General features: G+C 42.4%; 1 protein-coding gene across 6 annotated transcripts in view; it reads left to right on the top strand.

The window, feature by feature from the left end:
• Positions 1 to 27,100, top strand: part of CABIN1 (calcineurin binding protein 1) — a 222,666-nt gene that overhangs the window by 52,084 nt on the left and 143,482 nt on the right. For 5 of the 6 annotated variants that reach the window (XM_073674374.1, XM_073674401.1, XM_073674383.1 and 2 more), the window contains 8 exons: positions 3,242 to 3,394; positions 5,072 to 5,266; positions 6,892 to 7,128; positions 11,261 to 11,405; positions 11,931 to 12,046; positions 19,796 to 19,957; positions 21,771 to 21,977; positions 24,525 to 24,670. In XM_073674374.1, the coding sequence (XP_073530475.1) occupies positions 3,242 to 3,394; positions 5,072 to 5,266; positions 6,892 to 7,128; positions 11,261 to 11,405; positions 11,931 to 12,046; positions 19,796 to 19,957; positions 21,771 to 21,977; positions 24,525 to 24,670 (1,361 nt within the window). The remainder of the gene's footprint in view (positions 1 to 3,241; positions 3,395 to 5,071; positions 5,267 to 6,891; positions 7,129 to 11,260; positions 11,406 to 11,930; positions 12,047 to 19,795; positions 19,958 to 21,770; positions 21,978 to 24,524; positions 24,671 to 27,100) is intronic. The other variant, XM_073674411.1, reaches the window with a different exon arrangement.

Here is a 27,100-nt window from a genome sequence, read left to right as displayed (position 1 = left end):
GAGCCCGCCCATCAGAGATTTCTCAGGTTCGCAATCGACCAGGACCACTACCAGTTCGTGGCTCTCCCGTTCGGACTCGCCACGGCTCCCTGAGTGTTTACCAAAGTCATGGCAGCCACCATGGACGTCCTGCACTCCAGAGGCATAGTAGTCGTTCCATACCTGGACGATCTCCTGATCAAGGCTCCCACCTTCAAAGACTGCGAGCCCAGCGTCTCAATCACAATCGACACTCTGAGTCGCCTGGGTTGGTTAGTCAACCTACAAAAGTTATCACCAACCCCGAGTAAGTCTCTGACCTTCCTGGGAATGCTATTCAACACCTTCAAGGGTCTAGTGCTCCTTCCCAAGGACAAGGCACTGCCTCTCCATATAGGAGTTCGCACTCTCCTCAGCGAACCCCTTCGATCTCTCCGGTTTGCCATGAGAGTCCTCGGCAGGATGGTGGCGGCAATAGAAGCTGTCCCATTTGCCCAGCTTCACCTCAGGCCTCTCCAACTAGCCATCCTCAAGTCATGGGACAGGAACCCTTTTTCTCTCGACAGGGAGTTCCAGCTGACGTCGTCAACCAGGAGGTCCCTGCACTGGTGGCTCAAGCCAACCTCACTAACAAAGGGGAAATCCTTTCTCATGGATCAATGGAAGGTTCTGACCACCGACGTGAGCCTGACGGGTTGGGGTGCGGTGCACCTACACCACAGAGCACAGGGCAAGTGGTCCCCAGCAGAAGCGACCATGCCCATCAACATCTTGGAAATTCGTGCCATCCTCCTGGCATTGAGAGCCTTCCTTCACTTACTACCAGCCGCTCACATCAGAGTACAGTCGGATAATGCCACGGCTGTGGCATATGTGAATCACCAAGGGGGGACCCGCAGTGCCCAGGCGATGCGAGAAGTGACACACATTCTCCACTGGGCGGAAGACACAGGTTCGGTTCTCTCTGCGGTCCACATTCCGGGTGTGGACAACTGGGAAGCAGACTTCCTCAGCCGGCAAGGAATGGACTCTGGAGAGTGGTCTCTCCATCCCGAAGTTTTTCGACAGATCTGCCATCGCTGGGGGACTTCGGACGTGGACCTAATGGCATCCCACTTCAATGCCAAGGTCTCCAACTTCATGGCCAGAACTCACGACCCGCGGGCGCTAGGGGCGGACGCCCTGGTTCAGGACTGGACCCAGTTCCAGCTCCTGTACATTTTTCCACCTCTCACCCTGATATCCAGTGGTGAGGAAGATCAAGCAAGAGGGAGTTCCAACCATCCTAATCGCACCGGACTGGCCCGGACGTACATGGTACGCCGAAATCGTACAGCTCACAGCAGACGTCCCCTGGCGTCTCCCCGACCGCCCGGATCTTCTGTCACAAGGCCCGTTCTACCACCAGAATTCAGGGGCCCTCAATTTGACGGCTTGGCCATTGAGACCTGGGTTCTAACCCAGTCGGGGTTCTCGCCGGACGTCATTGGAACCATGATCAGGGCACGGAAGCCAACCTCTGCTAAGATTTATTACCGTACCTGGAAAGCCTTCATTACCTGGTGCGAATCCCGTGGCCAGACCCCATTCCCTTATTCCCTCCACAGGGTACTTGGGTTTCTCCAATCGGGTCTGGAGGCCAGATTGTCCCTGGCCTCCCTTAAGAGCCAGATGTCAGCTCTCTCAGTGCTTTTTCAGAGGTGCATTGCTAACAAGCCGCAAGTAAGGACATTTCTTCAGGGGGTTTCCCGATTGGTTCCCCCCTACTGACGACCACTAGAAACGTGGGACCTCAACCTGGTGCTGACAGCATTGCAGGAAACACCCTTTGAACCCCTTAGGAAAGTCCCACTCCGCCTTTTATCCCAGAAAGTGGTTTTCCTGGTGGCAATCACCTCGCTACGCAGGGTGTCTGAACTGACAGCACTCTCCTGCAGACGGCCCTTCCTGGCTTTTTACCAGGAGAAGGTAGTTCTCCGTACGGTCCCATCTTTCCTTCCGAAGGTTGTGTCCAACTTCCACCTCAATGAGGAAATTTCACTGCCATCCCTCTGTCCGGTCCCGGTTCATAGAGTGGAGAAGGCTCTGCATACGCTTGACCTTGTCAGGGCATTGCATATCTATGTGTCTAGGACTGCGCCCTTCCGGAAGTCTGATTCTCTTCTCTTTTCTTCTGGAAGGCGGCCGCAAGGGTCTGCCAGCTTCCAAAGCTACCCTTGCCAGGTGGATCAAATCCCCACCATACAAGAGGCCTACCGCCTCAAAAATTCTCCTCTTCCAGCAGGTATTACGGCACACTCTACACGTGCGGTAGTGGCCTCCTGGGCCATTCGGCACCAGGCTTCGGCACAACAAGTGTGTAAGGCAGCCACCTGGACTAGCCTACACACGTTTACCAAACACTACAGGGTTCATACCCAGTCCACAGCAGACGCGAGCCTGGGTAGATGTGTTCTGCAGGCAGCGGTACCCCAATTGTAGGGGCCCATCTACACAATATTCGTCCATTGCTTCCCACCCAGGGACTGCTTTGGGACGTCCCATGGTCCTGTGTCCCCCAATGAGGCGACAGAGTAAAGGAGATTTTTGTGTACTCACCGTAAAATCTCTTTCTCTTAGCCTCTAATTGGGGGGGACAGCTCCCACCCTGTCGCCCGTTCCGGGCCGTTATTATGTTGAGTTCTCATATTGTTTTCTTGAGCTCGTACATAGTTGCCTTCTTATAGGCATGATTATGTTATCCATGTTACTTTTCTCCTACTGCTTTTGCACAAAACTGGAGAAGGCGAACGCCGTCCAGGGGTGTATACTGCAGAGGAGGAGCCACGGTTAATCTTTTTCAGATTATGCATAGTGTCGCCTCCTAGTGGACAGCAGCATAACACCCATGGTCCTGTGTCCCCCCAATTAGAGGCTAAGAGAGAGAGATTTTACGGTGAGTACACAAAAATCTCATTTTTTTGCCTAAAATACAAAGGAAATGTGTAATCTTTACCTTTTAGCCTTTTAGAGATCATTTCCTCTTCAACTTGGTTAACTGTTCACAATACCAGTAATTTTGACCAGGGGTGCCCAAACTATTACATGCCACTGTATAATTGCGGTACAGTGTATTTTTTTTTACATATACAATAAACTTGTTGTAAACTGGATCTTATTTTGAATCCTATGAATATTAAGTGCTATATTAATGTACTTATCTAGTAAAAAAGTATTTCATAAAAAGTAATCATTTACCTATTGTACGATGGTCACAATGTAGGGGGACATGGAACAAGCATTAGAAAACTTTGATATGTGCACTGATTTGCTCCAAAGCCAAGAGGCTAAAGCATGCAAAGTGAAAGAAAATGTAGACGCCGTTGTTATCAAACTTCCCAACCTGCTGCTGGATTCTACCGTGTCTGTAGAGGAGGTGAGTTTCTGAATCATTTCGTCATACAGATACTACTTTCGGCTTGTTCCAAATAGTGTTTGCAGCACAGCAAGCTTTTTTCAGTTTTAAATCAGAGAAACCCAAAGTAGAAATCCAGGAAGAGCCTCACGAGGGGCTAATTTATCCTAAAGCTGAAATAGGTATTCGGATAGTTCACCAGCTACTCATCCTCGGTATGGTAAATGACCTGGAGCTCCGGATTGTCTATGGGCCTCTTTCATGCTTCTAAAGCTATGGCTTCCTGGCTGAAGGCTTATCTTGCCCCTGGGAGATTTGGCATCTATTCCTGGAGTATGGGAGATTCCCCCATTCTTTCTCTGAGGGTCTCCAGTATGTTCCAGGAGAGTTGGCAAGCATGTTCTAAGGAAGTTGTCTAGTTACCTTTTTTTTAACAAATGTGTTAAAAGGATTCTGTCACTTGCATCAAGTAGTCTGAGCTGCAAACAGCATATCAGACCAGACCAGATCAGGAGAAGCTGAGCAGAATTTTAATTCTTAAATATGGGTTTTGGAGTCCAGTGGGCGGTCTTACCCACTGATTGACAGCAATCTCTGTATGCAGAATCATGCAGGGAAGACTGTAAGTCATTGCTAAAACCACCCACGCCCAGTGCACTACAGCCAAAAATGAGTAGGAATTGAAAAGAATGGATTTCAAGTTCTACTAAATCTTTCCCTACAAACTTACAGTACTGTGGAAAAGTTTTAAGCATGTGTTGAAAAAATGATGCAAAGAAACAATGCTTTCAAAAATAGACATGCTAATAGTTTATCAAGTGAATGAACCAAAGAGAAATCTTAATCAAATCCATATTTGTGTAACCACTTTTGCCTTGATCACAAACCACGACAAAGCTGAACGTGCCAGGAAACAAAGAGCCTGAAAAACCAAACCGTGCAACATTTTTAATTAAATCCATTTGCAAAGATGATTTTTAACCCCAAATACATGCAATTAAGTAAAAAAAAGTCCTAAAATGGAGACAAACTCGTGAAACCAGTTTTAGATGAGAAATCGAGTGATGAGATTGGAACGGGATTCTGTCACTTGGATCGACCCATCAGGCACGATAACTGTGTTGTGCAAATGGTTAGTGCGACCAGACAATTTGGCCCAAAAAGCTCTTTTATCGTCTCACATTTTCTAGCTGGTAAAAAAATAATTAATGGCTGCTCGTTAATACATAGGTCAATATAAATGAAAGTCGTTAGTTTATTCAACAGTGTGGTAATTCAGCCTTGTATACACAAATGAATTTAACCATGTGGCTTCTTCTCATTAGTTGATTGGTCGTGGCTTCTATAGCACTCAATCAAAAATTAAGGGGATGGGCAAGGAATGGTTAAAGGGTGTCGTGTGCATAGACATTTGCATACATTTCCACACTCACACTATGAATTTATCTTCTGTTACAATACTTGTCTGAATACATTGAATAGCAAACCATTTGATCGATTATACGATTGTATACCATCAGATTGTATATCAGCAGATTTTTACACGATCATCGTTACATGTAAAAATGTAATGTATACTCCATCGCTTATACATTATCTCCTGGTCTAAACCCAGCGTGTGGAGCAGCCATTTGTGAGCAGCTAGAGGTTATTCTTTTGGATGAGTCATTATAGTATTCTGGCTTTATTCTTTTCTAGATTGAAAACAGTCTGAAGTCCTTGGAGAGATGCCAGTCACTGGAGGAGATTCAGAGGCTACATGACATCGGGGATTACTCATCAGTGGCTCGTCTTGTGTGCCCCACATTGTGTATGAGTGGTTATCACAGAAATAAGCATCTTGATCTAATGACATCTCCTCCAGAGAGACCTGCTCAGCTACTACTTATGCAGGTGATACACAGCAGAGATGTATATGTAAAGTATTCACCACTGTTGATTAATATGCCTAGAATTCATTTTATAATATTATAGTGAAGTCTTGCATATGCATATTAGTACTAAATAATAATTGCTATTCTACACACATAACAGTAAAAGTATCCTCCAGATTTGATTAGCTATTACATATCTGATTAGGTAAGCATAATCCATGGGGTAAGAACCTTGCTTTAGGCTGCATTAACACATCTGTGTGACATGTCCTAGTGCTTTCTTTTTTGTCTTGGCCGGCACAGTGACCCATAGAGTTTTACTGATCCATACACATCAGTTTTAAAAATGGATCCATTTCTCTGGTCTGTGAACCTCAGAGCATGTCCTATTCTCATCTGTTTGGCAGATCAGAGTAGTCCATTAATGTCAATGAGGTTCCGTATAAAACGGATGAAACATGGAAGACATATTTTGTACTTCATTCTATCACCAATTTTTAAAGGGAATCTTTCATCAGATTTTTGCTATGTAATTTGAGGGCAGCATGAGTTTGGGGCTGAGACACTGATTTCAGCGACGTGTCACTTATTAGGCTGTGTGCTGTTGTTTACATACTATAAGCGGTTTGTCAGCAGGAGAGAAACTGTTTTTATCACTGCCTGACTAGCTGCCCTCGTGCCTCCTGGTCCAGCCAAGCCCTGAGCACTGATTAACAGCTTAATGTCAATATACAATTTACATAGTAAGATGTGTTGTGGGAGGGGTTAGCTTTCTCAGCTCTGCTTCATGCTACATCTAAGGCTATGTGCCCACGATGCAGAATTGAAGCAGAAAATTTCCACAGCGTTTCTGCATGTTCTTGGCAGTAAAAATGCTTGCGGATTTTACACATGTTTTTGTCGCGTTTTTGCAGCGTTTTTACATGCGGATTTGACTTGAGTTTTTCAAATGCATCGTGACCTCAAATCCGCATGCAGAAACGCACAAATAATGGACATGCTGCTTATTTTTCCGCAAGGAAAATCCGCTTCTGAAAATTTCGCAGCATGGGCACAGAACATGCGGATATTCATTGGGGATCATGGGGCACTGATTACCAAGCGTTTTGCAAGCGTTTACGCTGCGGAAATTCCACATCAAAAACGCTTGAAAAACGCATAGTGGGCACACAGCCTAAAAGCTCTGATTGTGTCACAACAGCTGCACCCAGTAAACTAAGTGATAAATCCTTGGAATCAGGGTCTCTTTCCCTACGTTCTACTGCTCTTAGATGAAGTAGCAAAAACCTGGTGACAGATTCCCTTTAACTGATTCATTGCTAAGAGTCAATGGATGAAGAGACCAGATCGTCCACCCGCTTCTCTTGGGTGTTAGCCCTCAAGTGGCTGTGTGAATGTAGCCTCAGGTGACATCAGCAGGGTGCAGCATTTTGGGAGATGTACAGTTTATACCATTTCCAATCCATCTCTAGATCCGACTGAATCTGACTGAAAGTTCCAATTATCTTTGTGACTAAAGCTGTAATTATCTAATTAAACTGTGGAGAAATAAATCTTTTTCTTTCCATTTTGAAAAGCACTGACTTGATTATGTAAATTACAAGCTGTCTGTCAAATGTAATATGTGGTATTCTTCCCGCACAGGATTCCCTACTGAAGCTCTCGGACTTTAGACAGTGCTTCCAGTGTTCAGAGGTCGCTCTGAATGAAGCAATCCAGCAGATTCTGAACTCGACGTCCGGCGCATCCAAAGAAGAATGGGTTACCACGGCAACACAGTTACTTACAGGGATAGACCTTTCTCTGTCATCTGACAGCTGTATATTGCAGGAGTCCACAGTCACAGCACAACTCGTACGTCTCTGCAGTAACCTCATACAGGTAACCTTCATCCAAGAAAACACTGACCATGCAGAAGAAAATAATTGCCACTATGTGTCCACGAATATCAATAAGTTGGTGCCTGCTTTACCCATAATGTACCCAATTACTTATGACCTTGTGGATGTGATTGAGAGCAAAGTGTCAGTCTTTTCTGATGACACAAAATTATACAGGATAATAAAAACTGAACTTGACCGTACAATATTACCAAAAGGATGGTAATAAGACATCTGCATGGGCAAACTCATGGCAAATGAAGTTTATAGCTGATAAATGTAGAGTAATGCACTTAAAGGGAATGTTTCACCCCCCCTCCCGGGCGATATTAGACCTCTACTATGGCCATACAGGGTATAGAAAAGTAAATCTATACATACCTGTATGGCCCATAGCAGAGGTCTGATTGCAGAGAAATCTGGTTTTATAAAGTCTGTCTTCCAGAGGCTGTGCTTCCGGTGGACGCCAAGCAATGCCCTCCTATCTGCTTACTATTCCCCTAAATCGCCGCCTTTGTGCTAAATTACCCTATCCCCCCCCCTCCCCTGCACGTCACAGGGCCCTGTGACAGGCCCTGTGACGCGCTTTGTTTCCCTCCGGCCCCGTTTGGCTGCGTACTGCGCCGCAGCCTTGTGTTGTGCATGCGACGGTGAGTCACTGAGACTTCCGCTGCGCAGGCAGTACGCAGCCAAACGGGGCCGGAGGGAAGCAAAGCGAGCTCCATGGAAGAGGCACTTTGCGCATGTGCCGTAGGGGAGACAGAGCAGGGCATGTCACAGGGCCCTGTGACGTGCAGGGGAGGGGGGGATATGGTAATTTAGCACAAAGGCGGGGATTTAGGGGAATAGTAAGCAGATAGGGGTTTGCTTCCCGTCCCCCAGACGCCAAGCCTCTGGAAAACAGACTTTATAAAACCAGATTTCTCTGCAATCAGACCTCTGCTATGGGCCATACAGGTAAGTATAGATTTACTTTTCTACACCCTGTACGGCCATAGTAGAGGTCTGATATTGCCCAGGGGGGTGACAGATTCCCTTTAAGCCAGAGTTATCGTATTACTGCATATACTTTAGCTAGAAATATATTCGGGACTACAGAACAGAAGGACTTGGGGATTCTGGTTACAAATAAGTTGAGCAGCAGTACTCAATGTCAGGCAGCAGACGCAAAAGCAAACAAGATTTTGGGGTGTATAAACATAGAGATAAAATCCAGTGAACATACAGGGGTAACAATCCAGGGGTATTGTTACCCCTCTAAAAATTACTTGTAAGGTTACATCAAGGAGTATGGGATCCAGTTTTGGGCTCCACATTTTAAAAGGATGTTAGCTCAAAGGTGGGCAGCTAGATTATTACATGGGATGGAAGGCCTCTACTATAGTGAGAGGTTGGAAAAGTTGGGCTTGTTTAGCTTGGAAAAAAGACGTCTCAGAGGAGATCTCATTTACATGTATAAATATACACTGTGTGCAGAATTATTAGGCAAATGAGTATTTTGATCACAAGATACTTTTTATACATGTTGTCCTACTCCAAGCTGCATAGGCTTGAGAGCCAACTACCAATTAAGTAAATCTGGTGATGTGCATCTCTGTAATGAGGAGGGGTGTTGACTAATGACATCAACACCCTATATAAGGTGTGCTTAATTATTAGGCAACTTCCTTTCCTTTGGCAAAATGGGTCAGAAGAGAGATTTGACGGGCTCTGAAAAGTCCAAAATTGTGAGATGTCTTGCAGAGGGATGCAGCAGTCTTGAAATTTCCAAACTTTTGAAGCGTGATCACCGAACAATCAAGCGTTTCATGGCAAATAGCCAACAGGGTCACAAGAAGCGTGTTGGCCAAAATAGGCGCAAAATAACTGCCCATGAATTGAGGAAAATCAAGCGTGAAGCTGCCAAGATGCCATTCGCCACCAGTTTTGCCATATTTCAGAGCTGCAACATTACTGGCGAATCAAAAAGCACAAGGTGTGCGATACTGAGGGACATGGCCAAGGTAAGGAAGGTTGAAAAATGACCTCCCTTGAACAAGAAACATAAGATAAAATGTCAAGAATGGGCCAAGAAATATCTTAAGACTGATTTTTGAAAGGTTTTATGGACTGATGAAATGAGAGTGATTCTTGATGGGCCAGATGGATGGGCCAGAGGCTGGATCAGTAAAGGGCAGAGAGCTCCACTCCGACTCAGACGCCAGCAAGGTGGAGGTGGGGTACTGGTATGGGCTGGTATCATCAAAGATGAACTTGTGGGACCTTTTCGGGTTGAGGATGGAGTGAAGCTCAACTCCCAGACCTACTGACAACTTCTTCAAGCAGTGGTACAGGAAGAAGTCGGTATCGTTCAAGAAAAAAACGATTTTCATGCAGGACAATGCTCCATCACGTGCATCCCACTACTCCACAGCGTGGCTGGCCAGTAAAGGTCTAAAAGAAGAAAAAATAATGACATGGCCCCCTTGTTCACCTGATCTGAACCCCATAGAGAACCTGTGGTACATCATAAAATGTGAGATCTACAGGGAGGGAAAACAGTACACCTCTCGGAACAGTGTCTGGGAGGCTGTGGTGGCTGCTGCACGCAATGTTGATCGAAAACAGATCAAGCAACTGACAGAATCTATGGATGGAAGACAGTTGAGTGTTATCATAAAGAAAGGTGGCTATATTGATCACTATTTTTTTTTGTTTTTGCTTTTGCATGTCAGAAATGTTTATTTCTAAATTTTGTGCACTGATATTGGTTTACCTGGTGAAAATAAAGAAGTGAGATGGGATTATATTTGGTTTTTATTAAGTTGCCTAATAATTCAGCACAGTAATAGTTACCTGCACAAACAGATATCCTCCTAGGATAGCCAAATCTAAAAAAAAAAAAACACTCCAACTTCTAAAAATATTAAGCTTGGATATTTATGATTCTTTTGTGTTGATTGAGAACATAGTTGTTGATCAATAATAAAAATAATCCTCTAAAATACAACTTGCCTAATAATTCTGCACACAGTGTATGTGTGGTAAATACAGAGAACTGGCACATGACTTATTCCTTCCAAAGCCCATACTAAGGACCAGGGGGCACTCATTATGGGTGGAAGAAAGGCGACTACGGAAGATAAATAGGAAAGGGTTCTTTACTGTCAGAGCAGTCGGACTGTGGAATGCCCTATCACAAGAAGTAGTGATGGCTGACACTAGAACAGCTTTGAAAAAGGGGCTGGATGATTTTTCCCCAACAAATGCATTGTGGGTTATACACAATCTAGTGATAGAAAATGTATAACTGGTGGAGAAAGGTTGAACTTGATGGATCTGTGTCTTTCCTTTGTCACCTGCATAAGTATGTATTACACTTGAAGAACTATTATGTAGTAAATTTCATAGAAAATAATTTTCTAGTATACTGTTTTATTATTTGTATTGCAAATTGAGTATACAGTCTAAAAGTAATGGAGTGGGTTATGGAGAAAGGGGTTTTCTTCTCCCCCTAGTGATGAGTCGATGTGTTGCAGCAGTGCAGGACTTTTGGTTATTGCAGTTAGCGGTATCTAGCTAACACAAGAGTCCTTCTGCTGCCTAGAATCCCTAACATGTACTGGAGAAGAAGCCGTAAGAAATTAGATGTCAATTCTTTAATGTAATTAATCAAAGTGAAGATCGTCAGCTGACAACCCCTTTGCATTGTCCATTTAACCCAATGAATTAAGATAATGTTTTCCTTGATGATCATTAAAGGAGTATTCCCATCTCCAAGCTCCTATCCCAATATGTAATAGGTGTAATAACAATAATATTATCAAATACTTCCAATTAGAATGTAGTATAGTTCTTCTGATTGACTATGTTCCTTACCCCATGTGCAGGGCATTGCAGTAGCTTAGGTATCCATGATTATGAGCACTCATATAATGACAGTTAGTTAGCTGTTAGTGGTCGTAACCATGGATACCTAAGCTACTGCAATGCCCTGCACATGGGGTAAGCGACATAGCGAATCGAATCAGAAAAACTATACTACACTTCTAATTATAGGTATTTGCTAATATTATTATAATTACACCTTTTACATATTGGGATAGGATCTTGGAGATGGGAATACCCCTTTAAATGAGCAACTTTTTTTTCAGCTGATAGACTGTAGCATGGCAGTCCAGGAAGAAACGAAAGAGCCTTCATTGTCCTCTGTATTGCCATGGATAATTTTGCATCGGGTTATCAAGCATGAAGAAGAGACCTTACACTCCATGTGCCAACATACAGACTTTAAGGAAGGTACTTCTCGAATCTTACAATCATACAGCTAAACCCCCCCCCCTTTCCCAGGAGCTGTGGTATGATCAGACCATGTTCCTGTACGGTCAGACACAGCCATTACACAGTACACAGCAGGGGCACATTTATAAGATTATCTCAGCACAGGAACATTATATTTAAACACATCCAATTGTGGAACTTCTTATTCCAATATGTATTGATTAAGATGTACTTTGTTCATGGGAAATCCCCTTTAAACATGTATAGGGGGCCTTTTATACTTCTTCCCTCTATTGAAACCCCTTTGGCTCAGAAACCTGCATTAAAAACTTCACATATAATTCCATCCTAATGGGGGTATTGCCCTAACTAAAGCTATTCATAGGCAGCTTGTGGTGTTACATTGTCTTACCTGAATGTAATAGTCTGATTTATACATTTGTCCTGGTTATGAACTATTTAGAACCAGGAGCAATTTGCCCAAGTCTGCTAATTTTGGGTTGACTGCTAGCCTAACATCCTCTGATGTACTCTTCATTGTAGAGAATTCGGGCACTCCACTGCTCCCATCATCTCTCATGATCCTGAACACAGCCCATGAGTATTTGGGCAGGAGGTCATGGTGCTGTAACTCAGACGGAGCCCTTCTCAAGTTCTATGTGAGTTTTACCGCGGGGAACTTCCATGACTATATGTGATGGGCATTTAATGTTTCCAATCATTGCCTAGAAATAATAGGTGCTTTAATTGTATTAATATTCACTATCCACAGGCAAATACGTGCAAAAGTGTTCCTTTACGTATCGATTCCCAAGATACTGAGTAAACCGCATCCTTAAAGTGGTTATGCCACAACACACTTTACTGCCAAAAACTTCACAGCAGGTGTTAATGTTCACAAAAAATGCTTGAGTCCATACGTTGAATAAAAATTATCTTTGTATAAGATTTCTTGTTTGCTTTCACCACATTCTCATCATACTGAACAAGAGAGATTGTGGGATTCAGCAGAGGCACAAGTAACAGCAACTGCTGCTTCCCTTCCTTCACAAAGCCTCCGTCCCCACTGCTGGGTTCAGATAGTCCATTCACATACGATATCCCAGAATAGTAGGAATCCTGGTCTGTATTCACCCTCCCCAAGCCCTGAAATGTAAAAAAAACTGTCCACTCCCCCCTCGTCCTCATTGTCAACATATACTTATGATGGGATCAGTGCATGATGCACTGTTACAGGTGTGACCTGTAGATGATGCACTGTTATGGGGGGGTTTCTAACGATGACTTACTGTAATGGGGGGGGGGGATCTGTAGATGATGCACTTATATGGGGGGCTCTGTGGATGACGCACTGATTTTGGGGGAAATTTATGGATGATGCACTTATATGGAGGGCTTTGTGAATGACGCACTGTTATGGGGGAATCTGTGGATGATGGGGGGAATCTGATGTAATGATATGGGGTTTCTGTCCGAGTGTTATGGGGGATTTGTGGGTGAGTCAGTGTTATGGGGAAGATCTTTGTATGACACTGTTATGGGGGATCTGTGGATGATGCAATATTATGGAGGGTTCTATGAATGAGACATTCACATTGGGGGATCTGGGATCTTTGGATAATGTGGATAATGCACTGGTATGGGGGATCTATGTGTGACTCACTGTTATGGGAAAGATCTTTGACACATTATGTGGGATCTGTGGATGACACACTGTTTTGAAGACATGTTTGTATTAAAAATGTTATGAGGTGTGAATGTGACATATTCTAGCTGTGTTTGATTCAGACACATGTGGTATGTGCACACTGTCAGGAATGGTAGTGTATAATTGATGCTGCGTTCAAAGCGCTGCACGCAGGTGAATCCGCATGTGTTCATTGAAGGTGGGCTTCACCGCATCCTATCCATTGCACTGGTAGAATTTCTCTTGCGGAGACATTGACATGTTGCGGTCTGTGAAGACGCGCCACATGTCCGTCTCCGCGGGTGAGCCGCAGGGGCACGGGAACGCATAGTGGACATGGGATTTGTACAAATCCCATCCACTATGCTGTAACATCTGGCCGCTGCGGATTGCACGCAGCACAAGTGTGCTGCGTCCAATCCGTAGCGTTAACTGATCATCTGCACATACCCTTAGAGGTTTCTGTGACTGACACATTTATGGGGAATATCAGTAGCTAGCACTCTGATACTTGGGCTTTCAGTATACTGGCAGGGCAGGAGTACAGGAGAGTGTTCAGCAGACCTGCCCTGTGAGCTCTAGGACCCTGCGGCATCGGGGGCTTGGAATCTACTGCTCAGGTAATCAGGGCTCATTTCTGGCACAGAAACGCCAGCTATTGCTGAAAACCCATCCTGATCCTCCGTCCCCCGTCAGCACACTGATGACCTCTCTTGTGCTCTGATTATCATTTTCTCTGCCAGCCACTGCGGAGCATTAAACCTGCCCTTGGCATCAGGGCAGAATCTGACAAGGTGTGTCACTCAATGGGACTGTCTGAATGTGATTGTTTCAGTCGCTCTCTGCACATGTACTGCTTTCTCCTCTCCACAATAAGGGAAAATTCACACAAAAGTTTTTTATCTATCAGTCCACAAAAATTGGACTGCATTCAGAAGGAATCTAAGTGCTATCCGATTTTTTTTTTTTTTTTTTTTTTTTACAGCCCTTTAGACTTTCATTGCCTGTTTTGATCTGTCTCTTACCTGTGGACATAGACTACCATAGGTACGAATGCTATTTGTGAAAAACACTTATAGCACCCATACGCAAAAAAACTGATCTGTAGTTGAGCCCTAAGAAACGGCCTGAGGCAGAGGGATCTACAGTCGTGGCCAAAAGTTTTGAGACTGACACAAATTTTGGCTTTCACAAAGTTTGCTGCTTCAGTTTTTATAGTGACAGTTTGCATGAACTCTAGATTATTATAACGAGTGATCAAATAAATTGCAAAAATAATTCAGTCACTCCTTGCCAGAAAAATCAACTTACTTGAAAAAAAACAAAACCATTTCCACTGAATTTCAAGTGTTTAAAAGGCAGCTGGTATCACTGTCATGCTGATTGAATTATAGGAGCAGACTGGTTGCTTTAACCCCTTCCTGACACTGCCAATTTCTATTTTGCTTTTTTGTTTTTCCGTTCACATAGTCGTATGAGGTCTTCTTTTTTGCGGGATGAATTGTACTTTTGAATGACGCCATTTATTTTATCATAAAGTGTACTGGAAAACATGAAAAAAAATTCCAAGTGCTGTGAAATTGAGAAAAAATCCCGCTATTCTGACATTGCTTTTTGGACTTGTTTTTACAGCGTACATTGCATGGTAAATATGATTTGGCATCATTGTCTGATTACGGCAAAACTAAACTTGTCCAGCTTTTTTTTATTATTTTAGTGGCAAAAAAACATTCAAAGGTTTGTAAAAATAAAAAATTTCTGATTGTGTCACCGATTGACACATCTTCATTTTTCAGTTTATGGAGCTGTGGGAGGGCTTATTTTTGTTGCAGGTCAAGACGATGTTTTTATTGATACCATTTTGGGATACATATGACATTTTTGATCACTTTTACAGGTTTTTTTTGTGGTGTTTAAGGACGACCAAAAAGAATCTCAATTTTGGCGTTTTTGAATTTTTTATTATTTATTTAATTAATTAAATTCTATTTTGACAGATCTGTCTTTTACAGATATGGTAATACCACATACGTGTATTTCTTTAATAACCTTATTTTTGATGGAGGAAAATGGGGGGAGACTCAAAGTTTTATGTGTTTCAAATTTTCCATATTATTTAGAATTATTATTTTTTAAACTTTTTAGTGTATTTGTTAGTCTCCTTACGGGACTTGAACCTGTGATTATCTGATCTCCAATACTATATACAGCAATACTTAAAGGGGTTTCCGGGACTTTAACACTGCTGGCTTTTCCTTAGAATAGGCCATCACTTGGTTGGAGTTCCGCATCGTCACCCCGCCAATCAGATATTTCCAGTCTACTGTGAATGACTGAAGTGCTCAGTTGCGGAGCAGCACAGCTTCATCAACACTATAGTGGCCACGGCTGGGTACTGGATATCTGCCACCTTTTGATTCAAATAGGGGATTGATATACAGTACCCAGTTGCGACCGCTATACCACTATACAGTTAACGGAGCTGTACTATGCGTCTGGCATCGGGAACAGCTGATTGACGGTGATGTTGGGTGTCGCACACACACTGATCAGACATTGATGATCTATCCTAAGGATAGGCCTTCAGTGTGAAAGTCCCTTTAAAGTATCTGTATATAGTAAAATCGCTGTCTCCTTTGAAGCCCAGCTAAAGGCTAGGTTTCAACAGAGTTCTGTGATGACAGACACTGGAGTCTTCAACAGATACTAGGCGGAATAATGAGTCCCTATGCCGGTGAACTGTTAATGCTGCTCTCAGAGATTAACAGCGGCCTTTAACAGGTTACCAGTCACTGCCAAAACTGAGCTCCACCACGGCTGGTAGAGGTAGCTCCTTATTGTGACTCTCAGCCATTATCTGCCGGGTATGGGGCGTGCTTAGCCTGCTCCATACACCCGCTCCTATCTTGCGCTGTACATGCATGGTGGATGTCGGGGAGTAGTTACAAGGGGGCTGGTGCTTGAAATCATTGTCTTTTTCTGTTAAGCATGGTTACCTTCAAAGAAACGTGCAGTCATCATTACTTTGCATAATAAAGGCTTTACAGGTAACGGCATTGCTGCTTGTACGATTGCCCCTAAATCAACCTTATTTATCGGATCATCAAGAACTTCATAGAGAGAGGTTCAGTTACTGTGAAGAAGATTTCAGGGCACCCAAGAAAATCTAGGACATGCCAGGACAGTCTCCTAAAGAAGATTCAGTGATGGGATCAGTTTTACACTAGTGCAGAGCTTGCTCAGGCATGGCAGCATGCAGGAAGTATGTAGATTTGAATGCAGAGTACTGGGGTAAAATAATTTTCTCTGATGAAGAAATTGTTCAGAGAAGAAAAGTCCTTTGTCATGCCAACAGTAAAGCATCCTGAGGCCATTCATGGGTGGGGTTGCTTTTCATCCAGGGGAGTGGGCTCACTCAATATTGTTTTGAATAAGAATGGTTTCTAAACATCCTCCAAGAGCAACTGCTTTTTCCAGCATGATGGAGACCATGTCACAAGGCAAGAGTGACAACTAAGTGGCTCGGTTAAGAAAACATTGAACTATTGGGTCCATTGCCAGAAAACTCCCTAGGTCTCAGTCGCATGAAAAACCTTTGGTTAATTCTCAAAGTGGGTGGACAAACAAAAACACAAAAATTGTGATTCACCAAGCATTTATTGGGCAAAAATGAGTTGCCATCAGTCAGAATTTGGCCCAGGAGCTGATATCCAGCTGCCAGGGTGAATTGCACCAAGTCATGAAAAATAAGAGTCATCACACTGTAAATATTGAGTCTTTTTATAAACTTGATGTATTTGCCAATAAACTGATTACATGCTTTTAATTGTGCTTCAGTAACTATAGAAACATCTGACTACAAGATCTATAAACACTGAAATAGGAAAGTTTATGAAAACCAAACTAAGTGTCCGTCTCAAAATCTTTGGTCACAGCTGTAATGTTAGCAATGCACATGCTTTGCCACCTGAAGATGCAAGAGGGAAAGATAAAGCAGCTGTATCGCCAGGGGGCACAATCCTATACATCAAAAGTAGTTCTCTTTAAAAGGGTGCATCATTTGTTATTGCAGTAAATTGCTAAGTTGGTTAAATCAATGATTAACATGCCTGCACCTCTTAATGAATGTGTGCCAGTCAGGGCCTGGAGTACATTGCTGTCATAGTTTATACCAACTTTGTGCCATAAATTATGGTAAATCCGCCAGCCACCCCCCTCCTCTCTAAGCTTTGCCCCCTTCACTAAACGTTGGTATAGCTGGCTGAGACTGACTTAAGAAAGCCTCAACATTATTGCTTAACTCAGAGTTGCACAAAATATTGTGACATTTCAAGTAGTTATACCCCAGAATTCTAGACCTTATTAGTTGGGGACTTTGTGTTGCTTTAGAAGTTAAAAGTGGGAGTTCACATGGATCTGTTACATTGTAGGAGCCACATATTGTCTGTTCTGGAAGCCATACAGAAGTGTTTTATTTGGGGGAGTAATGGAGTGTGTAATAAACCCTAATGGTTTGCCTCCAGCCTGGCTTGGACTGACCCTCTAAGGAACAGGTGAAGCCCCTCAGTGGGCCTCTGTACAGGAGTGGGTCCCTAGGAACCACCCACCCTATATGTGCAGTGCTTGGCACATTACACCTGATGCACTATGTACAGACTACTCATTTTATTATTACACAGATGCATTGACTGACTGAGATGAAATAAAGAAACAGCAGTAGGTAACCCTATATCCTCCCTAACGGCCCTGCTTTCCCCACCAATCATGCTGTAGCTTCTTGCTACTGCATGTGGCCTGTGACTGTGAGCGAAGAGTTCCCCTGGTCCGGGGCAAGAGCCCAGTATATGGCTACTGAGAGCACTCCCAGGACATAAACAATCAAAGGCAAGAACCAGGCATCAGAATAAGGCCACGTTCACACAGTCAGTATTTGGTCAGTATTTTACATCAGTATTTGTAAGCCAAAATCAGGTGCGGAACAATCAGAGGAAAAGTATAATAGAAACACGTCACCACTTCTGTATTTATCACCCACTCCTGGTTTTGGCTTACAAATACTGAGGTAAAATACTGAACGTGTGAATGTGGCCTAATACAGAAAAAAGAAAAGTTTTTGTCCCTATTTAATTAAAATGAATACATTTCCAAATTTTTGTCATCAGTCACTTCACCCTCCATTGGGAACTGAGATTCCCAGCATGCTTTGACAAATGCAGTTCTGTAATTAAAGCTGCCGTTTACCTGTAAAAATACACAGCCATTACCAGTAGATTTGAAGAGTGCAGCATATTGTGGTAAAACAGCATGCGGTTGGAGATTTCTGCTACACTGCAAGTTGTGCACTTACCATCATCTAAAAAAATGCCATCTCTAGGATGCTCACTATTTAACTGAATATTGGGGTCCATCAATTCCGATCGGCCTGATTCTCCATATACTGCTGTGGAGATGTGCCTGCATGCAAACGCAGCCACCTTTCCATTCAGATTTATGGAGAATGTGTTGGCCAAGAATTTGTGAATGAGTGTCAGGTAGTGTACACATACCAAAGAGTAGGACAGTAAACTGTATGTGACAAAATATATGCACACATTGACTACATGAATTTTAAACTGCTTTACTGCAATATAAACTATACTTATAAAATTGAGGCACTAGGTGCACAAATTGGCTGATTTGTGTGTGCCCACCAACCACGACAATGTGAACACTTCTTTGATGTGACTATTTTTTTTTTCTTTTGGACATACGTTTCCTGGGCCAAAAACCTACAGATTTAAAGAGCAGGTAGAATCCAACAGTAATGAAAAACAGCCTTAGACTGGAGAGTGATATACTGTACCTAATTAGGGTCCTAGGAAAGAAAGGTTCACCTTGTCATGACTGGTGGGCATGCACGAATTTGCCACTTTGTGCTGAAGAGAAAGCAATTTCAGGATTTGCTAGCATTTCTTTTCCTGAAATGTCTTACACATTTTTCCGGCGTTTTCTGAAACCGTTTGTTTTATGGTTTTGTTTTTTTTGCGTTTTATTTATCTTTTTTTGGTGGGGACGGGGGCATCTGTTGAGCGTTTTTTTTTCTTGTTGCATCTTTTGGGGCAATTTTCTGTTCATTAAGCAAGCCTTTTGTTTAGGTGAAAATGCTCCAAAAAGTGGTCAGGCGTCTTTTCCTCCTTTCCATTGTCTTGCATTGTAAGTATGGAGCGTCTTCCGAGCGGTAAGCACCTGTAGAATGGCCCGCTCAATTTTAGCCGCTTGCCATCTTTGGAATCTTGAAGAGGTTAAAATACGTTCAAAATCCTGAACATATGAACAGCAAGTCTTTTTTTTTTTTTTTTTTTTTTTTTACATATAAATGAATATGGTAAAAAAAAATTTGAGTATTTTCTGAGCGCTTTTTTAAGGCGGTTCTTGAAACGGTCTCTCTCCAAATCTGCCTGAAAAAAAATTGTTGAGAGAATTATTTGGGACAATTTCTGTCCTGTCTGATTTCTCAAGATCCCTGGTATTTATATCGATGTATTTTAAAAAAAATAAAGAGCTGATGTTATGGGCAAGCAAGTATGGATTGTAGTAAAGTAACAGAAGGGAAAGACCTGAAGATATTGCTGTTTTCACTTTACTGTACTGTTACTTTCTTCATTTCCTGACCATTTCTGACAATAGTTTCTTCCATTTCCCTGTGTCACCTGAACTCTGTCTTTCTCATATGTGTATACAGTTACGTATTCTATTAAAAGAACTGGCATTGTCCACAAAGGAAGAAAACCATCCATTTAAGGAGGAGTTTGAGACTGCCCTAGAGCAGTGCTTCTACTGTCTGTATGGTTACCCCAGCAAGAAGAGCAAGGCTCGGTACTTAGAGGAGCATTCTGTACAGCCGGTAACTACAAGCATTTAACCATAACTGGTATAATACTTATTAGTGAGGGAACAGCCTTGTACTTGTACATTATAGCTATGTCCAAATCGCAGGACAGCAGTAGAGAATTAGAATTTCTCATCATTACAATGCATGCCTGTATGTCTGTATTCCCCCAGCACGGAGACCATTCTGTTCAATACAATTACACCAGAAAACTGCAGTCATCATTGAATTTGAGTCTGCCCCATTATATCGTGCCGATGGATTAGTAGGCACAGATTGTCTTCTGATTTCTTATTTGATTGCTCTTCCTTGTAAAATAAGCATGCCTATTAAGTTTATTCATTAAATGTGTGTATATGTGCATGTAATGTAGTGGGAGTGTATTAATATACTCGCCTATCTACTCTCTCCGGTTTCCAGCGCCAATCTGGTCCTCTTTTCAGTGACGTCACTCTATGCTCTATTCATGAGCCGGGAATCTCATTAACAACGAAAGCCTATGGGCTTCTTTCTGACACTCCATAGGATTACATGGTGATAGTCACTTCTGGGTCACGCAGAGCGCAGTGTGACCTGGACAGTGTGCAAAGCTGTAATGTCACTCACAAGAGGAGAAGAATGGCACTGGATCCCAGAGAGAGCAGCGGTAGGTGAGTATATTAAAGGGGTACTCTGGGGAGATAAAAAATAAATTTAATTCTCTCTGCCCTCATACACTATACAGATGAGATGTCCAGTGCACTTTAATTATCTTTATATCACTTGTAATTCCATGCGACAGCAGCTGCTGCCCCCTCCTGTCTGGGACATTACATCACACACCAGTGTTCAGCTCCCCCCCCTGTGAGTATGAGCTAGTGGAGCATGGAGCTGCACACTGCTGTAATGTCCCAGATGGAGAGGTGAGCAGTGTGGAGCAGATGCTGTCACCCTTACACCAGCCCCCTGATAATGTCTCCTTCACCGCAGGGCTACAAGCAGAGAGCAGGCCACACACAAAGCAGTGTTCAGCTCCATGCTGTTATCAGCCAGTCTCCTGATAATGGCTGTTTCTCTGTAGAGAACAGGGAGTGTGGCCACCACCCCCTCTTCTTGGGCTAGCTGTTACTCACAGGGGAAAGCTTCACACTGGTGTGTGATGTAATGTCCCAGACGGGAGGGGGAGCAGCTGCTGTCACATAGAATTACAAGTGTTATAAAGATAATTAAAGTGCACTGAGCATCTCATTTATAGTTTGTGATGGCAGGGACGTTACAACATTTTTTTTTTTAATCTCCCCGGAGTACCCCTTTAACACACTCACATTATAATACATATTTAAAAACTTAATTCAAACTCTTCTTTAAGAGATCAAAAATGTAAACTTTTAGGGCCTCTTCTGTTTGTGCTATTATCATATTTAGATTTAAAAGGGTTGTCCACTAATAATTTTTATATTGAAACTGGCTCAGGGAGGTAAAAAAAAATGTAAGAAAAAACCCAGATACCTACCCGACTTCCGTCATTCCTCTGCAGCTCAGGCCATGACCTCATTGGCCTCCTTGCTTAGCTTTCTTGTGGTGAACGTCCTCAACCACTGATTGGCTGCAGCAGTGATTTTCTATCTGAGCTAGAAGAGAGAGATGGGTGACTGCAGTGCTCTCATGACGTCTTCCTCCATAAGATACAGTAAGGAGGATGGCAAGAATAGGAGCAGCACCATAGAGGAAAGTTATAGATGATGATGATTTATTATTATTTAGGGCATTTATCATAACAACTGTTAAATGATATATCATGACTTGCTGTAGATATGAGCATCCCTCAGTAAGGTGCCTTTCTCTGCAGGTGGAGTTGCTCTGGGAAGATGCACTTGTTTTGTTTGACTATTTCAAGCCAAAGTCTCTTCCTGAATTTGACAGCTATAAGACCAGCACAGTCTCCGCAGACCTGGCTAATCTTTTGAGAAAAATGGCCACCATAACACCTCGCTCAGATAAACCCAAGCTAAACATGGAGAGTGTAGCTGCCTACATTGAAGGCACAAGCAACAAGGTACAGTGTTTGATGCTTGACCATTTAAAGACCTGTCTTTTGGGTGTTAACCGGGTTATCTCCCTTTCTTTTTGAAGGAGCGCTCCACTGCTTAGGCTCCCAGTTTCCGGCTTGTTGTGGACAGTGCCCTTTTGACTGATCATTGGTTAGCACCAGCGTGCCATGCTTGTGCTGCTGGCCTGAACTGTGTGCTCTCCAACACTGCGAGCGAGGCAGCTTTTTTTCTGCAGCGTCAAAGGAGCACAGTGTCACTGAAGCTTTCTGGATCAGGAGCTAACAATGCACTGCAATTATCTAACCAGCTTCAGATCAGTGTTTACAAACTCTATACTAAAGCGCGTGTAAGCACTGCCCTCCTTGCTTAAATGACTGGCCAATGCTGATAGACTGCAATCCATTACAGACTGTAATCCCAACCATTACAATAGGAGTCCAGCTTTCAGCCACAACCTTACATTCCTGATGTTCGAACAGGCACATTTTCTGCACTTACAAAATCACAAGGATGTACTGTTACCTCTTATTGGGGTCAGAAGTTTCTAGCATACCTTTCTTGTTTGAAATTTTCACAGTTTTTATTTCTGCTTGCTGTCTGTGAATAAAACATTGGGTCCGATTCGGAATTTGCAATTTTCTTAAAAATCATTTTTATTGTATTTGCTGTCATTTTTTTTAAATTCCTCAAAATGGTGCATCTAGCTCATGAAAGAGAAAACATTGTATGAAAGAGCTGGCCGCTGACTATAGGGAGAGAGAAGACAAGTTTGGTGTTACCCCAGGCAAACTTCTCCACACAAAGCTTCAGGTGATTGACAGGTCTCTCCCATGTGTGCACATAGAAGATACCTGCCCATCAACTAAAACAGCGGTGGGAGAAACTGAGGGGCAGCGGTGGAGAAGTCATGTCTGTCCCTATGGTCCCCAGCTAGATTTTCAAACTGTGTTTTCTCTGAAACATTGAAGCTTTTCAGTGAAAGACAGACGTGGCTGCAATCATTCAGCCTGGCTCTGATTCATATTGCCCATAATTTGAGCAACATGAAACGAGTGACCGGTTCCTTTTTTAACATGTTTTGTGACTTTTTAGCACAAAAACTCTACTATTCCACTAAAATGTCTCAAAAATTGTGCCCAAGTGTCAGGAGAACATAAAATTAGTCCGGGGGGGACTGGAATACATTTTCAACAAAATTTGTGACTTTTCGGGAAGTCACAAAGGATGAATCGGGTGAAAACACCTGAAAACTCTAAACTCCGAACACCGTGGCAAACTTAACAACAAAAAACGTCTAACATAAAAAACACAAAGTGCTTAGGGGTGTTATTGTTGGTGTCGGAGTGTCGCTGCCGCCCCAACGCCCTCATTCGTTAGGGGGCACACATTGGAGTGGTGGGAAGCTCGTGCACACCAGTGATAACTTACATAAGTGCTTTAGCGATTTATACATGTTATATTCTTTGGGCTGCTAGGTAATTTATATTATAGTACATTCTACTTAAAATATTCTACTTGGAGACCTTAACTCTGCCCTAAAGTGTATGTTATCATGTTGTCTTGAATATGCTGGGTTTTTTCCTGTATACACCCATGCAACTTCTGTAGCACCTTACTATGATTATTTATACTGGTTGTATTTGGAACTTCATATTTTTTTTGCTTTTCAATAGAATGTTTCATTTTATGGGCACAATATACTCTCTTATTTGGGCTTTTTATGTGCCCCTTTTTGTGGTGTTGCACCAAAATTTCTGGCATACACAAAATCACTTCAGTAGGGGGCTGGAATACATTTGTGACCGATTTTGTAACTGTTTTAAGTCAAAATTGGGAAAATATATATTCTTGTACCGTGTTAGCCAGTAGATAGAAAAATATTTAGATTTGAGAGTCCTCAGTGGTTGATACCTTTTAATGGCTAACTGAAAAGATGGTAACAAATTGCAAGCTTTCGAGGTCTACTACTCAGGTCTCTTCATCATTGATACTATGCCTGATGAAGAGACCTGAGTAGTCTCGAAAGCTTGCAATTTGTTACCATCTTTTCAGTTAGTCATTAAAAGGTATCAACCACTGAGGACTCTCAAATCTAAATATAAGTCAAAATTGATGATTCAGCCTAGCCAAAAGCATCCGGAATAGAAAAACCCCACTCACTATAGCGAACATAAAAAGAAAAAAGAACAAAAACAGGTAAACACATATAAAATAGGCACAAATTAAAAAAACAAATTAGGTGCAAATGAAAAACACCAAAAACTAAATAAAAATTATGCAAATGCAATAATGAATCGTAGAGCAAGCGGAGATCTTGAAAATGATGAGGCATGAAAACAAAAAGTATATTTGGTAAATTGCATCGTATTTCATTATATAGTGGATAAACTTAATTTCCACAAAACGAGAAGCCTTGTTTAAATCTGTGCTATTTTTCATAGAATACTGGAACCTTATTGTTAGCAAAGTGATGATTATTTGCAAAGCTTTTGACAAAGAAATGATACCATGATTTCAGCTGCATGACTACAATTTTAAACTCTTCATTTCAGGCACCACAACTCCCAGAAGGAGCAGAAGATTCTCCCGAAGTCCTGAATGAATTATTTTACCTTCTCGCTGACTACCATTTTAAAAATAAAGAACAGTCCAAGGCCATTAAATTCTACATGCATGATATCTGTAAATGTCCAAACAGGTCAGTCTGCCACTTACAATAGTTTTATATTATTGTTTCTTTTTTGTGTGTTTTTTTTTCTATAGTAATAATATATTTAAATATCTAAGTTCATGTAACAGTATATAGATGTAGATATATATTTGTAGGAATATATAGATATATAATCTATATATATGATTCTATGGATTGGGAATTTCTACATCAGGTACTTAGTATATTTGTATTCCATGATATATTCTGTAAGTAGATTAAATTACTTTATAGTAAACCAAGCGCTAATATTCTCGTGAATGGAATTTTGTTGGCCTACATAGACATGGTAGGGGGAAGTAGGCAAGGGTGTCCTCTGTCCCCTATGCTTTTTGCGTTGGCAATAGAGCCCATTGCCCTCAAACTTAGACAGGATACTTTGATGGAAGGAATCAAGATAAATGTTGAATCAGAAAAAGTTGGTCTATATGCTGATGATCTAGCAAAGAAAAATAGTCTAATTGAATTGGGCGCCAGTCCATCTGCTGACTCACAGGATTACTTCAAGTAGAGAAAGAGGAAAAAGGATCTGAACATAGCTCTTGGAAGAAGGGGAGGAAAAAGCGAAAACGAAAAATGTCCATAGCGTGAAGGGGTTAACCACCCCTCCCCCATAGAATATTCAGATTTTGTAGATTATCATCAGATAGTGTCTAGAGGTGCTAGGACTTGGGTGCAGATTTTTATTAGGGATTGTGTGGTTATAGGAGGATTCTGTGAAGAAGGGATTATCACACTGTCACACATCACCAGAGCCCGGTAGGCTGTGCACCAGAGCTCTGTGTGTTGAGAGAGGTAGTTGAGGAACTGTGGCCCCATTATGATCAAATATTTGCCAGGAAGGAGCAAATTGCATTTGGATGGATTAAGGGGGGAGGGGAACCTCCCACAATTACACAGTGGAAAAATCAAATTAACAATACAATGCATATGAGGACATAGTATATAAGAACAGAGGGTGCCCTCCAAAATTTCTTAAAGGGGTTGTGCGGTCTGTGTGACTGCAGACTTATGAATCCCCCTAGCTCACACAATGTACGCTGCGAGGATTCGCCGGTTTCTGAGCCGGGACCGAAGGGTATGTATGACTTATACTTACTACCAGCCAGAGCCCAGCTAGTGGACACGGCCTCATTCCATACACTTGTATTGAGCGCGGCCGCCCACCAACTAAGGACGTGGGCGTGGCCGACTAGAAGGAGTGGCCGGGAGTATGTATAACGCATACATCACCATCATTCACGATGCACAGTGCATGTGCTGGGGGGATTCAGAAGTCTGCAGTCACACAGAGTGACTGCAGACCTATTGATTTGGAGCGGACAACCCCTTTTAAAGTCTGGGAAAAGTGGTGTGATTCACCTCTAACGCAATGTTAGTCAACAGAAGAACCACCTCACTTTCACATTACATACACTGATGTGATCAATGACTTTATATGATGGTTATTTCTGTATAAACTAAATTTAGAAGGAGTGTAAACTTGCTTTGCGTTAATATATGTTTTGAGCTTTGTTATACTTGTGTAATTGTGTGCAATGCTTTATATGTATGTGAGCCTTAAAGCACGACTACATAGTTTTTTTTTTTATTGCACCACTGTCTCCTGCCCCCTGTCTGATACTCACCTGTCGCCTTCATCCGTTTCCAGCGTCGCTTCGGTCGGTCTCCGGTAAAAACTTGTGCACAGTTTTTGAAGGGACTTGGCAGAAAATGGCATGAAAACACCAAAAGTCGTAAAATTTTAGCGATTTGGCCAAAATTATGCAACTTTTTGAAGCTTTTTACGCCACAATTCCAGTGTAAAAGCTTTGATGAATTGGGCCCTTTTCATGTAAGCACAGAGACACTGGTTGATAGACTCCTTATTTTTCTTCAACCCCTTAAGTGACTGCTGATATACCTTTTTTACAAGAGACATTAAGGGACCTTTGTCTCCTCAATGCTTCCTTTTTTACAATATTGAAGACTACGTAAATAGTGTGCCATGGGTGAAAATGCAGCTTGTCTCAGCTGTATATTATAGCTGACACCTCACTGCATCAGTAACCATTTGTTATAGCCTTGATCGTGGCCTTTTAACCCTCTAAATGTAACTATTAGACACAACATTGTCATCTAAATGGTCCAGGAAGAGAAATGGTTAAAGAGGGAGCTGTATCCGGTCCCTGACACCATGGGTGCCTGATAGTTGGCCCTAGGGTATGGTGGCCTGCTAGGCCCTGCTATAAGTAAGGTCTAACAGGCTGGAACTGACAGGTCTCATGCACTGCAATAAGAGTATTGTAGTGCATGAGGCCAGCAATTAAAGTGAAAAATGTTGTAGTCCTGTAGTGGGACTAAATAAAAAAAAAAGTTCACTAAAATTTTGAAAAAAACAAAAAAAACAAACAAAACAAACCAGGAAACAATGGTGAA

The sequence above is a fragment of the Phyllobates terribilis genome, unplaced genomic scaffold (genome assembly GCF_046119375.1).
Source record: "Phyllobates terribilis strain yellow unplaced genomic scaffold, ASM4611937v1 Scaffold_1__5_contigs__length_1240528914, whole genome shotgun sequence".
Taxonomy (NCBI): Eukaryota; Metazoa; Chordata; class Amphibia; order Anura; family Dendrobatidae; genus Phyllobates; species Phyllobates terribilis.
Note: the sequence above shows the minus strand (reverse complement) of the source record. Positions and strands in the feature narration are given on the sequence as shown.